General features: G+C 41.0%; 1 protein-coding gene and 1 non-coding gene across 2 annotated transcripts in view; one reads left to right on the top strand and one right to left on the bottom strand.

The window, feature by feature from the left end:
* Positions 1-13,126, bottom strand: part of ASH1L (ASH1 like histone lysine methyltransferase) — a 217,146-nt gene that overhangs the window by 961 nt on the left and 203,059 nt on the right. The window contains exons 18-28 of the mRNA XM_007457931.1: positions 11,207-11,261; positions 10,992-11,124; positions 9,695-9,943; positions 8,417-8,503; positions 6,787-6,877; positions 6,167-6,305; positions 5,875-6,047; positions 4,658-4,824; positions 3,388-3,428; positions 2,117-2,418; positions 1-1,479 (exon numbers count right to left, since the gene is read on the bottom strand). The exon at positions 1-1,479 is cut by the window's left edge and continues 961 nt beyond it. Of these exons, the coding sequence (XP_007457993.1) occupies positions 1,388-1,479; positions 2,117-2,418; positions 3,388-3,428; positions 4,658-4,824; positions 5,875-6,047; positions 6,167-6,305; positions 6,787-6,877; positions 8,417-8,503; positions 9,695-9,943; positions 10,992-11,124; positions 11,207-11,261 (1,529 nt within the window). The 3' untranslated portion in view covers positions 1-1,387. The remainder of the gene's footprint in view (positions 1,480-2,116; positions 2,419-3,387; positions 3,429-4,657; positions 4,825-5,874; positions 6,048-6,166; positions 6,306-6,786; positions 6,878-8,416; positions 8,504-9,694; positions 9,944-10,991; positions 11,125-11,206; positions 11,262-13,126) is intronic.
* On the top strand, positions 8,593-8,664 carry TRNAE-UUC (transfer RNA glutamic acid (anticodon UUC)). The gene has a single exon. It is a non-coding gene; the product is annotated as a tRNA-Glu (tRNA).

Raw genomic sequence — 13,126 nt, 5'->3', positions numbered from 1 at the left:
TCATCATAAGAGGAAATGTACAATTAGGAGAGCATTGGTCCAATATTAGAAAAAAGTAATGGGAAAATGTTTAACTATTGTATTGCTTACTAATCACGCAGCAGATATATATATATATATACATACATATATATATACACACACAACTTGGCACATTTAAAAACCATCTCTTCTCTTATAAGAACACCTAAAACGTATATGCATATGTCTGTCTGAAAAGAACAAAGCAAAGCTTTTTAAATTTTATTTTTAAAGAGACAGTATTATCTGGTAACTTCTGGTCAAGAGAATGGGAAGGAAGGTGACACCCTGGATATCCCTCCTGAAGATGAAGTCATCAGGAAGGTGGAGGAAAGATGGAACTAGGGGTGGGGAGAATACACTGTCTCTTTAAGAGATGGACATTGAAAACTGTACAAGTAAAACAAGAAGTAGTGTTTTCAATTGATAATCTACACTCACAACAAATACTCTGATAGGTGAATACTGCTCAACAGTTTATGTAGTGACTTTTGTTGGGGGGTGGTTAGAGTTCATTTTTATGTAGGTTTTAAAATGATTTTTCTTTGAAATGAATCTCCATTCGCACAGCACAGCAGACACACAAGAACCATAGCGCATAAACAGCACGTGTGCTGGCGGCGGCCTGGGCTTCTCATTAGAAAAAAATATGTTCGGCAGGTTATGAAGGTTAAAACAAAAATAGTTACAATAAGTACTGTGACCTTCTGACCCCATGGGGGCCTTCCCTATTCCATGATTCCATTTGGGGGAGTAGAGGTAGGGAGGGGGCAGCAGTTACAAGTGCTTTGAGTTGTCAACTCACATTTTACTTTGACCTGGTTGGGCAAAAGAGGAGAGAGAAACTTTTCCTAGTCAGGGATTTGGAACGAGGCCCAGCTACTGTTTCTGTTTTACGTCTCGGGTAGCTCTTGGAGCCTATAGAGAACAGACAGGGTAGGGGTGGGGATCCTGGCCCTATCCCTTTGGAGTTTGAGTTATACCTGGGTATAGGAAGCAGCTTCTTAGCAGTGCCTACAGGATCAGAGGATGACACAGAAAAACCCAAGCTGTGGGGAGGGGCAAGTGCTGTAAAGTACCAAAAGATTCTGGTCATCCCCAATGTGCTCTGCCCTCCACCCTACATTATTAACCCTCAGGGTGAAGCAATGGAGAGGAAAACAAGTTAAACTGAACTGTTTAGACAGATCCCCTTCCTCTTCCTCTCCACTAGCTCCAAGGTTTACTAAGTACCTAATGTCAATGACATGGCCCCATTCCCCTTGCTGGACGGACCCTTCCCACCCCTGTCTACACTCAGAGAACAGGAGGCAGGACTGTTAGCTCCACTGGATCCCAGATGCTTGAGGTTCTCATTCTTTGAGGTTCACTTCCGAAAGCTGTTTTCTGGGATAAACAAAGTACGCCTTCGAAGTTTCCTGCCTGATCCTTCCTCCAGCAAGTAGGTCACATCGATGGCTGAAAACAGAACCAAGGAGGCTCATCAAATACTACCCTCCCAACTCCTTATTCCAGATTTGAGCTCTCAGGAGATCACAGGAATTCAATGGTTCCGTTTCTGACCTATAAGCAATTTAGGCCTTCTCCAGCCCCAAATGAAATAAGCTGTTCTCCAGGGAGGAGATCCTCTCACCTCCCAGTCTCATTCCCAAGATATAACTAAACACGGGTCCATGAAAGAACTGTATCATTTTTTTGGCCATGCTGCACGGCATGTGGGATTTTAGTTCCCCGACCAGGGATCGAACCCATGCCCCCGGCAGTGGAAGCGCTGAGCCCTAACCACTGGACTGCCAGGGAATTCCCAAGAACTGTTCCTTTTTTTTCTTTTTTTTTAAGTTTATTTTGGCTGTGCCGGGTCTTAGTTGCGGCATCCATGTGGGATCTAGTTCCCCGACCAGGGACTGAACCGACGCCCCCTGTATTAGGAGCATGGAGGCTTACCCACTGGACCACCAGGGAAGTCCCAGAACTGTACCATTTTTAAAGACTATTTTCCATTCTAAGCAAGCAATTAGAAGTTGCTCTTTTTCATTCCCTCTCTGCTGATTTCCCATTTATCTTAAACCCTAGAGATGAGCCTGTTTCTCCTTACCATTTTTCCCAGGGATTTTTTCAAGGAGATTGAGCAAGATCTGGTTGAGTCGTTCCCGTTGACTATGCCGTCGTTCCTCAGGGGTACAAGCTACTTGGGGTTCTTGCCTACTTTCCTCTGTTTTTTTTTCACCCTCACTGACTTCAGCAGTGGCCCCCTCCCGTTCTGGCTCCTCCAGGCTGGGCATCTCATTGGCTGCTTGCTCCTGACTGGCCAGAACCTCTTCAATCAAGGGCAGAGCATCATCCTCTTGGCCCAGGTCTTTTAGGGGTGGCTTTGAGCGCTCAGACTTCCAGGATGATCTGCCAGAAAGATATGTGAATTTAGAGAGGAAGGCTAAGGAGGGCACTTGGGGATGGAAGGGGAATGATGGGAAAAGATCTCGAGATGGCTTGAGATCCTGCAGTCTAGCTGTTAGAGCCTTGGCTCAAGAGGTAAGAAACTTGGCTATGGTCTTCACTTTATAATTTTTTGAAAAAAACCACTACCTTTCTCTGAAATTTAATTTCTATTTACAAAATTCAATTTTTCTTCTTTCCTTCAGGAATCCACAAAATAGACCAGAGCTGGTAAAATGCATAGCTAGTTCTGATTGCTTCATGAGTACACAGAAGTATGGCATAACCTTGTGATACCAATAGTCCAACTAAAATGAGCATTTAAATCAAGTTTTTACTTTTCCTAAATTTCTTCTCACACCTATTATCTGGTATTTTCTTTTTCTAATATTGAAATATAGTTGATTTCCTGTGGTAAGCTATTGACGTAGGTAAAGTGATTGTTACGCTACCATTCAACAGAAAAGGAAATTGAAGAAAAGCCTTCGGTACTTTCTCTAAGAATACACCTCTTGTGTACAAAATAGCACAAATAAAAACTATGAGCCCAAACTGCTCAGTTAAAACCATGCACTTCTAGCTACTTCTGTTCCTTGACAGAAGTCCTAAGAGCTGATACACCTTGGGGTAATAGGGAAAGCTTGCAGAAACCTAAAAGATTTTTCCAAATCTGTTTGGAGTTCTGTTCCAAATCCTTCCCCTTCTCTATCTCTAATCTTACAAATCTCCTTCCCTGCCCCAACTAAGGCTCCATAACAAGACCACACGTACTGAGTCTAGTTCTTCTATATTACTGTTGGCACTATATTGGGCTACTTTGTCAGAGACTCCCCAATCCCAGGTGTGGGGCTGAGTGGGTAGGTACTCATTCTCTTGCTCCATTCAAGTTATTGGTTAATCCCTTAGGCTCCTTACATCCCCCATGGGACTCACCGCCCTCCGTTCCTCTTGTAGTTGTCTGGGACATAATGAGGCTGCAGAGAAGAAATGGAAGTGGTAAGTGTACTGCTGAAGCTGGCAAAGCTGATACAGATGATCTGGGGCAAACTCAGGATAAGGGAGGTTGGGAGGTGGGGAGGTGGGGAGGTGGGGAGATGGGGAGGTGGGGAGGTAAGGAGATAAAGAAAGAAAATAACTGGGCTATTGGGCTAAAACCTTTATTAAGCTGGGTGACTGTGTTAAGGTCAGAAGTTTAGTCCTAATAATCTGTAGGCCACAGTGGTTTTTAGCATTTTGTAAGCCTAGAATGATAGTAGAAGGGATAGGCTCAAAATTCTTTTTGTCCCATCCCAGCTTTTAAGAAGTTAAGGTTGGGGTTTCAAAGCTGATCAGTGAGCTGCTGACTAAGCAAGCAAGGTCAAAGAATTCTAGATGAGAGGCAGGGCTTGTTGGTGGGCAGAAAGAATATAAAATAAATGTGATTTAGGGAAATCCAAAAATAATACTAGGAAAAATAGGAACATAAAGGTTTGCTTTCTGGTTAGTCTATTTCTAAGCATTCCAGGATGACAGCTCTGAATTCCGACAGGCCCACTAAAAAAAGACTCATGGATGAGGAATTTAGTCCAGGGTTTCATTATAGCAAATACATGGATAACCAAAACCTTTATGAAATGATGACAAATGGCACAATATAACTGAAGGAATATGTTCACAATTTGAAAGAAAAAATAACACATAGGAAAAGGGCTGAAAATGAAAATGTTAACAGTAGTTATTTTCTGTGTAGTAAGATAATAAACAATTTTTTCTTCTTAATGCCTCTGTACTTTTCAAATTTTATATAATGATAATGTCTTATATTTTAAATCCAGATATAAAAAAGAAAAATCACTGAATTATTTTCACCAAAGGTTTCTCAATGTTACTGATATTCTTTTTGTTTCTCAATATTATGGGTGTGAAAAACATAACAAAAAACTATGCTATGGGGCTCAAGGGCAAAGACTGTAAAGAGGTGAGAGAGAAAAAAGAGGGAAACCTAAGTGAAGTATAACAACAATTCCCTGAGGCACAGCCCATGCCAGGAAATGCAGAATAAATGCATTTTTGCTGCTCAAACATACCAAATAGAGGAGTTTTCCAGTTTGGGATGGAAACAGGATGAAGAAGCAGAGAGCCACTTGAAAATTCTCACTCTGTGAATTCCATGCATGAACTAGATTGTCCTGACACGTACAGTGAAGAGAGGAAGGGGACTTACTGAAAAATCTCTTTTAGGAGTGAGCTTCTTGGGGAAGTGATCAAAGGCATAGGGTTTGGTGCAGACGGGATAGCGGTTCCGGTGGATCTTGTAAAACAGGTGTGCTGACTTGTCAAGACGATAATCACAGATGTACACATCTTGCTCCTTCACTCCTTTGGGTCTCCCTATGAGTCCAAACACTGTTAAAGAACCCTCCCTACTTCCCCTTCCCTCACCCTGAGCTGCCGCTCACATACCATTGGGAGAGCAGTGAGACCCCTAAGAGGGAAACATGGTAGCTGTTTTGAGAGGGGGAACAACTAAGCATTTGGTGATTTCAGAAGAAAGGAGACATTAGTGTCAAAAAAAGGGGAAAGGGAATCTAAGAGTTGAAGGGCATTCTATAGGATGGAAAGAAACCAGAAATGTAGACTGAGTGCTGCAGGAATTTTTGAGAGAACATTTAGAAGGAAAAACAGAGCACATTTTGGGGAAGTTATCAGAAAAGAATAACTGTATAAATGACGGAAGCACATTTGGTAACGAACACTTTATAAAGTGCGGGACTGAGGAGTCATCATGGGGCTTCAAGCAGTTAGTTTTTGCATGGAATATATATTCTCCTGGACTATTTTGCTGTGATACTAAGAGAAAGAGCTAGGCAACTGAACTTACTTATAATGATATCTAACATATACTCAGTTTTACTGTGAGCCGTAAACTGCGCTTAGTGCTTTTGTAGATTATTTCATTTAATCCTTACAAAACTCTCTAAAATAGATACTAATCCCTATTTTCAGTAGGATAAGTAACTTTCCCAAGGGCACACGGGTAAAAAGTGGTAGAGCTGGAATTTGAAATTAGATCGTCTGATTCTATTGTTAACCACAAACCTTATGAAACGACTGTGTTTTTTTTGTTTGTTTAATGTAGAGTTGATGATGACCATAAGGATTTTGGAATGGGGGCGTGAAGTAACTTATCTTCCCACAAGTACTAACAGAGTGCTAATTACATACTATGAAAAAAAATGAATTAACAAAAAGAGAATTAATATTTATTAAGTAACAAGCACTAGGTAAAAGAAAGAAAGAATATTATATAGCTCTCTGAAGCTTCATAGCTAACCTTGGATAACCTTTTATCAGAGAGAGACTACATGAACAGAGTGGGCAGTTGTAGATCAATGAATAGCAGACAAGAGGTCATTTTTTTAAGTAGTCCACATCACTTACCTTTACAATATGTATACAAATCCAATACACAGCAGGTCCCCACTACAGCCTCCAAGGGAATGATCTCATAAAGTGGCACCCGAAATAGTTCATTGTGATAGAACCGACGGGATGGAGAGTGGTGGGTTTCATGGGGACGAAAATAATGGTGACCAAAGGCAAACCGTTCCTCTCTAAAAAAAGAAGAAAAGAAAAGGGAGAGGTTTAGTTAAGTAGCATGATTCTAGTGAATATTCAGCTCTGTGCTGGTAGGGTACAGCTGAAAGAATAGAGATAGGACCTCAACACATACTTTTCATTCTTCCAAAGCTTCTCAATGCGGAATATGTCAAGTTTATCTCGGTTAATGTGAGACAATAGTCGATAGGACTGACGGACTGGGTGGCCATCAGGGGTGCGCCGACTATCCCTCATCAGATATACACAGTCACCTAGGAAGGCACAGGAGAAGGTTAAGACACAGAGGCACAGAACGTAGGAGGAGGTTAAAATGATTCCTGCATAAATTCTGTTAGGTATCCCTTAGTCTGACCCAAGGTCTACATAGAAAGAACTTAAAAATCTAAAAACAATAAAATCTTAAACAATAAATACATAACCACACCAGCAGTCTAATGGTGATGACAATCAATTCTAGAGTATGAGAATGACATGAGGGAAGTCCTCCACCTCTTGGAATCCTATATGTCTTTCCCAGTCTTAAAATTAGCTTTATAACCCTGGTCTGTCCAATTTAGTTTTATTGGGTGGAGGTAAATGTATGTAAGCCTAAGGACTTGAAGATATAAAAAAGGTATATTCTATTGCTGCTAAACGTCATATGGTGACAATCACTATGATGCAGACAGCAGATACCCCCTACTGTTCAGAATGGTCAGCTTTGGCAAGGAAGGTCAGCTTCTGTGTACACACCTTGGCGAAGCAGCAAGTCATCTCGGAGCAAACAGATGAAGTAGACACAGCCAGGCTGGGCATAGTGGGGCCGAGGGATCATGGGTACCTCCTGGTAAGAGCAGAAAGCCGATGGATAAGGGCTGGGACTATTGTATCCAGCCTCTCTATTCAAGAGAAAAAGAACTAAAACCGAGAATTCCCAACCAATTAAGACTATTTAGTCGTTTCAATACAGCACAGATATTAAAAAAAGATGACAGCAACTAGAGTTGTTAAACTTGAAAAAGTGAATGTAGAGGACAAACCTGACAGGCTAAGTATCCCAAACTGTACTCTATGAAGGACTAATTGTGTGGTTGCTTTGTGCCATCTAAAGGGCATCTGAAAATGTGTGAAGGGGGACTTAGTCACAGTGACTGGAGGAGGCTACTAGCATTTAGTGCCAAAGGGCTAAGAAAGCAAACATTCTGCAATGTATCCCTCACAACACTGAAGAACTGTCCACTCAAAATGACAACAGCACCACTGATAAGAAATACTGCTTCGGCTTCCCTGGTGGCGCAATGGTTGAGAATCTGCCTGCTAATGCAGGGGACATGGGTTTGAGCCCTGGTCTGGGAGGATCCCACATGCCACGGAGCAATTAGGCCCGTGAGCCACAACTACTGAGCCTGCGCATCTGGAGCCTGTGCTCTGCAATAAGAGAGGCCGCGATCGTGAGAGGCCTGCGCACTGTGATGAAGAGTGGCCCCTGCTTGCCACAACTAGAGAAAGCCCTTGCACAGAAACGAAGACCCAACACAGCAAAAATAAATAAATAAGTTAATAAACTCTTACCCCCACATCTTCTTAAAAAAAAAGAATCCGCCTGCCAATGCAGGGGACACGGGTTCGAGCCCTGGTTCGGAAAGATCCCACATGCTGCGAAGCAACTAAGCCCGTGTGTCACAACTACTGAGCCTGCACTGTAGAACCTGCAAGCCCAACTATTGAAGCCCGTGCGCCTAGAGCCCATGCTCCGCAACAAGAGAAGCCACTGCAACGCAAGGAATAGAAGCCCCTGCTCGCTGCAACTAGAGAAAGCCCGCACGCAGCAACGAAGACCCAACGCAGCCAAAAATAAATAAATAAAATAATTAGGGGAAAAAAAAATACTGCCTAAATACCTCCTTTTATAGAAGATCACACATATAAATATGGCAGAGCCAAGACAAAAACCCATTTAATAACTTGAACAAGATACCCGACCTACCAGCTCTCCTAAAAAATGGGTCTAAGACTAACCTTTGTTGACTCCGAGTCCAGTGCTCTTTTCACTTAAACACTGTTTAACATAGGTGATATTTAGAGTACACAAGTTCTAAACTTTATAAGTTACTTCTTTCATGGATAGTAGTGTTTAAAAAAACCATGGTTTTATATAGTACCATTCCTTCTGCAGATTTCTAAGTATTCTCCCATTGGTCTCAATCAAAAGGGAAAGGGAAGGGCAGAATTATTACCCTCAATGTAAAGTGGAAGAAACTGAGGCCTAGAGAGCTTGAATAACTTATCAAAGGAAATTCAGTGCATCAGGAGCAGGGCAGATAAAATACCATGTGCCACATCTCCTACTTTTAGATTAGAGTGTTATCAGAGGGCAACTTACTCTGTCCACAGGCCTCGGGTCACACTGCTCACAAAGGTAGTGCTCCACATCTGAGTTCACTCCCATGCAGTCACAATGCTGCCACACCTGTAGAAAAAAAAAGTGTGTTTGTATGTAGGGGGTCAGATTTACTGAGAGACGTCCTGGGGGCTAAGAATAAAAAAATGTGCGGGAGTTCCCTGGTGGTCCAGTGGTTAGGATTCGGCGCTTTCACTGCCGGGGCCTGGGTTCAATCCCTGGTCAGGGAACTAAGATCCCGCAAGCTGTGGCAAAAAAAAAAAAAAAAAGGCGGTAGGACAGGGTAAAGTAAAACAGGAACTAAGGATGTTAAGGAGGTAAGTGAGAAATTAGAGATAATGGTAAAGTAGGGGGAAAAAAAAATGAGGACTAATCTGAACATAAGTATACAGATTGGTTCATAATACATAGATCTGGGCAAACAAAATAAGGAGATGGATAGAGAACAGGAGGATGAATGAATACAGTACCAAGCTATTACTTACAAAGTAATATGTATCAACAATATGGCCACTGTGAAAGGCTTTATAGTTATGTTTTGACTTATCCTTATCTAATTATATTCTCCCAACAATCCTATGTGTTACTCATAACTCCACTTTCCATAAGGTAATGAGTGCAGATGAATCAAATGGGGATACTAGGGCTCAAATCCAGGCCTTGACTCCTTCATCAGGAGCTCCATATATTGCATTCCATCCGTATTAATGCTATATAGAGTGTAGTACCTCTAATGTTTTTCAGGTAAAGCACTATCCTAAATATTATCATTCTTCTTCTTTTTTTTCTTTTTCTGGTACTCGGGCCTCTCACTGTTGTGGCCTCTCCCATTGCGGAGCACAGGCTACAGACGCGCAGGCTCAGCGGCCATGGCTCACGGGCCTAGCTGCTCCGAGGCATGTGGGATCTTCCCGGTCCAGGGCATGAACCCGTGTCCCCTGCATCGGCAGGCGGACCCTCAACCACTGCGCCACCAGGGAAGCCCCTATCATTCTTCTTGATCCAGATTACATTAGGAGTGTGCAGTGGAAAGTGGGCAGAAAGAACGGGAGGTAGAAAAAAGAAGGATAAAATGAAAAGGGGAGATATTAAAAAGGAGAAGGACAATACGGTGAACAGTAAGGGATAACAGAAACCAAGGCAAAGTTAAAGTTTATAAAAAGCCCATCAAGCCACACCAAAAGAGGCAGGGGCTGCTGCTTTGAATATAGTCACCATGCTCATCAGGACTAGGCTTCTGCTTCACCTCCTGACCCTCACCATGCACTTGTCACACTGGATCATGAGGCCTTCGTCCTTGTAGAGGCCACAGATACAGCGGATAACATCATCATCCTTCTCATGACCGTTCTCCTTCTCAGAGACTGAGGTCTCACTACTGTCTGCCTCACTTGCTGTCTCTCCCACAATCTCATCAATCTGGGCTGATGCCTCGTGCCGGGCATTGTAATAGGCCTTTCGTAGGCGGCAAACATCTCTTCCAACTGGCGATTTACGTCCATAATACTTCTGAAGAAAGCAGAAGAAAGAAATCATGTTTGTCTTCTCAATGTGGCTTAAAAATATACCTGAAGAGGTAGCAGGATTTTCTTTACCCTCCCATTTGGTTAACATATTTTTAATACCAAAAAACATAGGTGCCAGACAGTTTAAAACAACTTAAACTGAACTAAAATGTATTAAAATTAGAATCTGCATGGTAATTTTTCCATTTGCTCTGTTGCTCTGTTATTCGACTCCTATCATAGACCTTATTATCCATTAGGATCAAAAACACAGTGGCCATGGAACATGATTAAGTACTGCAAGCATAATGTGGAGAATCTCTCCATTTACCTTTGTCTTATAGATACTAGGGACAAAGCTACAAGTTTAAATATATTTGAAAGCTGGGTTTCAGGAGAAAGCATGTTAAAATTCAAAATTGCTATAATTTTTCTTGCACTTGTCTGTTTTTCTCTCATTTCTTGTCTTCAGTCTCAATTCCTCCTTCATCTAGCAGTCTCTTGTCCTTCAAACACCTCTCTAAGGTATTTCAAAATCACTGAATGATATCCTCTCTTCTATACATCATACCCATCCTCTCCTTTAAATCAGTTCAAGACCACCTTCTCTCCAATGAGCTTCACCTATTCTGCAACCTATTAGTGTAATACCCCTCAATTCCATCCTTTATATTTATTTGCCTATCCATATTTCTGTGTATTTCACATATACTTATTGTCTCTAGTAAAGAGACTACAGATATGACTTAAATGTAGTAAAATGTCTGTATTACATAAACATAAAATTTTAGCACTAAATTAGGTTTTTACAGAAATTGTTTTGGGAGTATGATTTACCCTTCAATTCTTGTCATATCACTGCCTTCATTTATTATATTTCCAATATTTAGTAAACTATAACCGTTATCCTAAGGGTACTTGATAAAAATTGTTGTCTTTCTTAATCAGAAACATGAAGGTTGCTAGGAGAAGAGTGTAAGAATCTTAAACTTCTAGAATAGATCTCTTCAGAACAAACTTCTTAATCTGTGTTTGAAGTCAGTGAAAAATACCTCAGCATTCCGAAACACCTTGAGCATGTCAGCATCAAAAGCCTCCACTGTTTTATAATAACCAATGAGGATCTGCTTCTCTATGGTGGAAAGATCTAGGGGATCAGAGATCTTCTCATAATAATCAGCATTCCTGGAACATAAAGCCAGGGTGTCAATCTGGTACACTTAGGACTTTTCTAAAACTCAAATGATTCCCACATATGTAAACTTACTTTTTCTTTGGGGGTAGGTTCAAAAGTGGTGCTGCCAGTGACTGTCGGGAAGAATCTGCAAGAGAATGCAAGGTTTAGTAGAAGGTCTGACTATAAGAAACAAGGGAGGCAAGTATTAACTCCTAACTCAAAAAGTAGAATTACTAAAATTTAAAGTTAGGAAAAAAAAAAATCTAAGTTTTCTTTTTTTTCTTCTTCTTTTTTTTTTTTTGCGGTACGTGGGCCTCTCACTGTTGTGGTCTCTCCCATTGAGGAGCACAGGCTCTGGACGCGCAGGCCCAGAGGCCATGGCTCCCGGCCCCAGCCGCTCCGTGGCATGTGGGATCTTCCCGGACCGGGGCACGAACCTGTGTCCCCTGCATCGGCAGGCGGACTCTCAACCACTGTGCCACCAGGGAAGCCCCTAAGTTTTCTTTTGAGGCCAGTGAAAAATGCACGGACTTTTCAGAAATGTGGGCAAAGGCAGAGATCAGAAGATGCTTTCAGGATTACCTGGAATATGAAAGATACAGTGTATATACTTGAAATATAAAATAAAACAGTGTTAGCTGGGTAATGAAAACTTTCTAAGAAGAATGAGAGATGGGAACTTACTGAAGTAGCTAGGGTGCTTAGGGCAAATTCCTACTCAACAAAATTTATTACATCAAAGATCATCTCATCCAAAAAATCTTTTCTAGTTCTCATTAATTGCCCATAGTTAATATTACTCTGTTGGTTTGGATTCAATTAAATTCAAGATAATGAATAATTCAGTACTCTAAATATTTTCTGGAATCCATCTTCTTATAACAGCTGCTCTGTATTATGAAAATAGAATTCATGGTGTGGGGCTGCTTCTCATTTGCTATCTTACTTTCTAACAACTCACTACACAGAGAGAAAAAGCCTATTGTTTCATGCCCAGAATGCAGTGACATATAGATACATCTACTGCAGTTTCACACTAGATCAGATGGGGCTGGTTGAGAATACAGAGTGTGATCTTTAGGGAATGTAAAGGAAGGAGGTGCCACAAAACTTTACATATTAGGACAGGCTGGTCCCCCCTTTCTTCTTTCCATGCTTAGGTTAACAAAATGGCAAAAAACCCACTAAAACATGATGATAAACAGTAGAGAAAGAAAACCAAATGCCTCAGAATTTAGGGAAAGGAAGGAAGCAAAAGTTGATGGCTGATTATAACAACAACAAAAAAGACTCACAGATATGGAGAACAAATTAGTGGTTACCAGTAGGGAGAGGGAACTGGGGAGGGGCAAGATAGGGGTGGCAGATTAAGAGGTATAAACTATTATGTATAAAATAAGCAACAAGGATATACTACTGTACAACACAAGGATATAGTCAATATTCTGTAATAACTATAAAAATTGTGATAACAAAAATTTATAACTTAAAACTTGCGAATCACTGTACTGTAAACCTGTAACATATAATATTGCAAATTAACTATACCTCAATTATAAAAAAAATAAAACAGACAAAAAAGCTGATGGCAAAAGCTGCAATTCCTTGTTAAAATCTCTCATTTTAATATCTACAAATTTCCTGGTCACAAAAACTCACATACATTACCAAACTACCTATCTAAAATTAAAAATTCTCTCCTTCTCCACCCTCATCCCCAATACAGATCCAAGAGATGTGTCTTAGAAGAGGAAAGGAGTGGGGTAAATATGTTTGCATGAAAATGCTTTGAAAGTAATTTTTTTGCAACTTTATATCCTTTTCCTTAATGTAAAAGTTAGGGCCTGTGAACCTTCCAAAATATATGCACAATTATGTACATAATATTTTTCTGGGGTTAAGAGTCTACAACTTTATTCTCAAAGATATCTGTCAATCAAAAAAGGTTAAGAGGGCTTCCCTGGTGGCGCAGTGCTTGAGAGTCCGCCTGCCGATGCAGGAGACGCGGGT

Source organism: Lipotes vexillifer, unplaced genomic scaffold, assembly GCF_000442215.2.
Source record: "Lipotes vexillifer unplaced genomic scaffold, Lipotes_vexillifer_v1.1 scaffold238, whole genome shotgun sequence".
NCBI lineage: Eukaryota > Metazoa > Chordata > Mammalia > Artiodactyla > Lipotidae > Lipotes > Lipotes vexillifer.
Note: the sequence above shows the minus strand (reverse complement) of the source record. Positions and strands in the feature narration are given on the sequence as shown.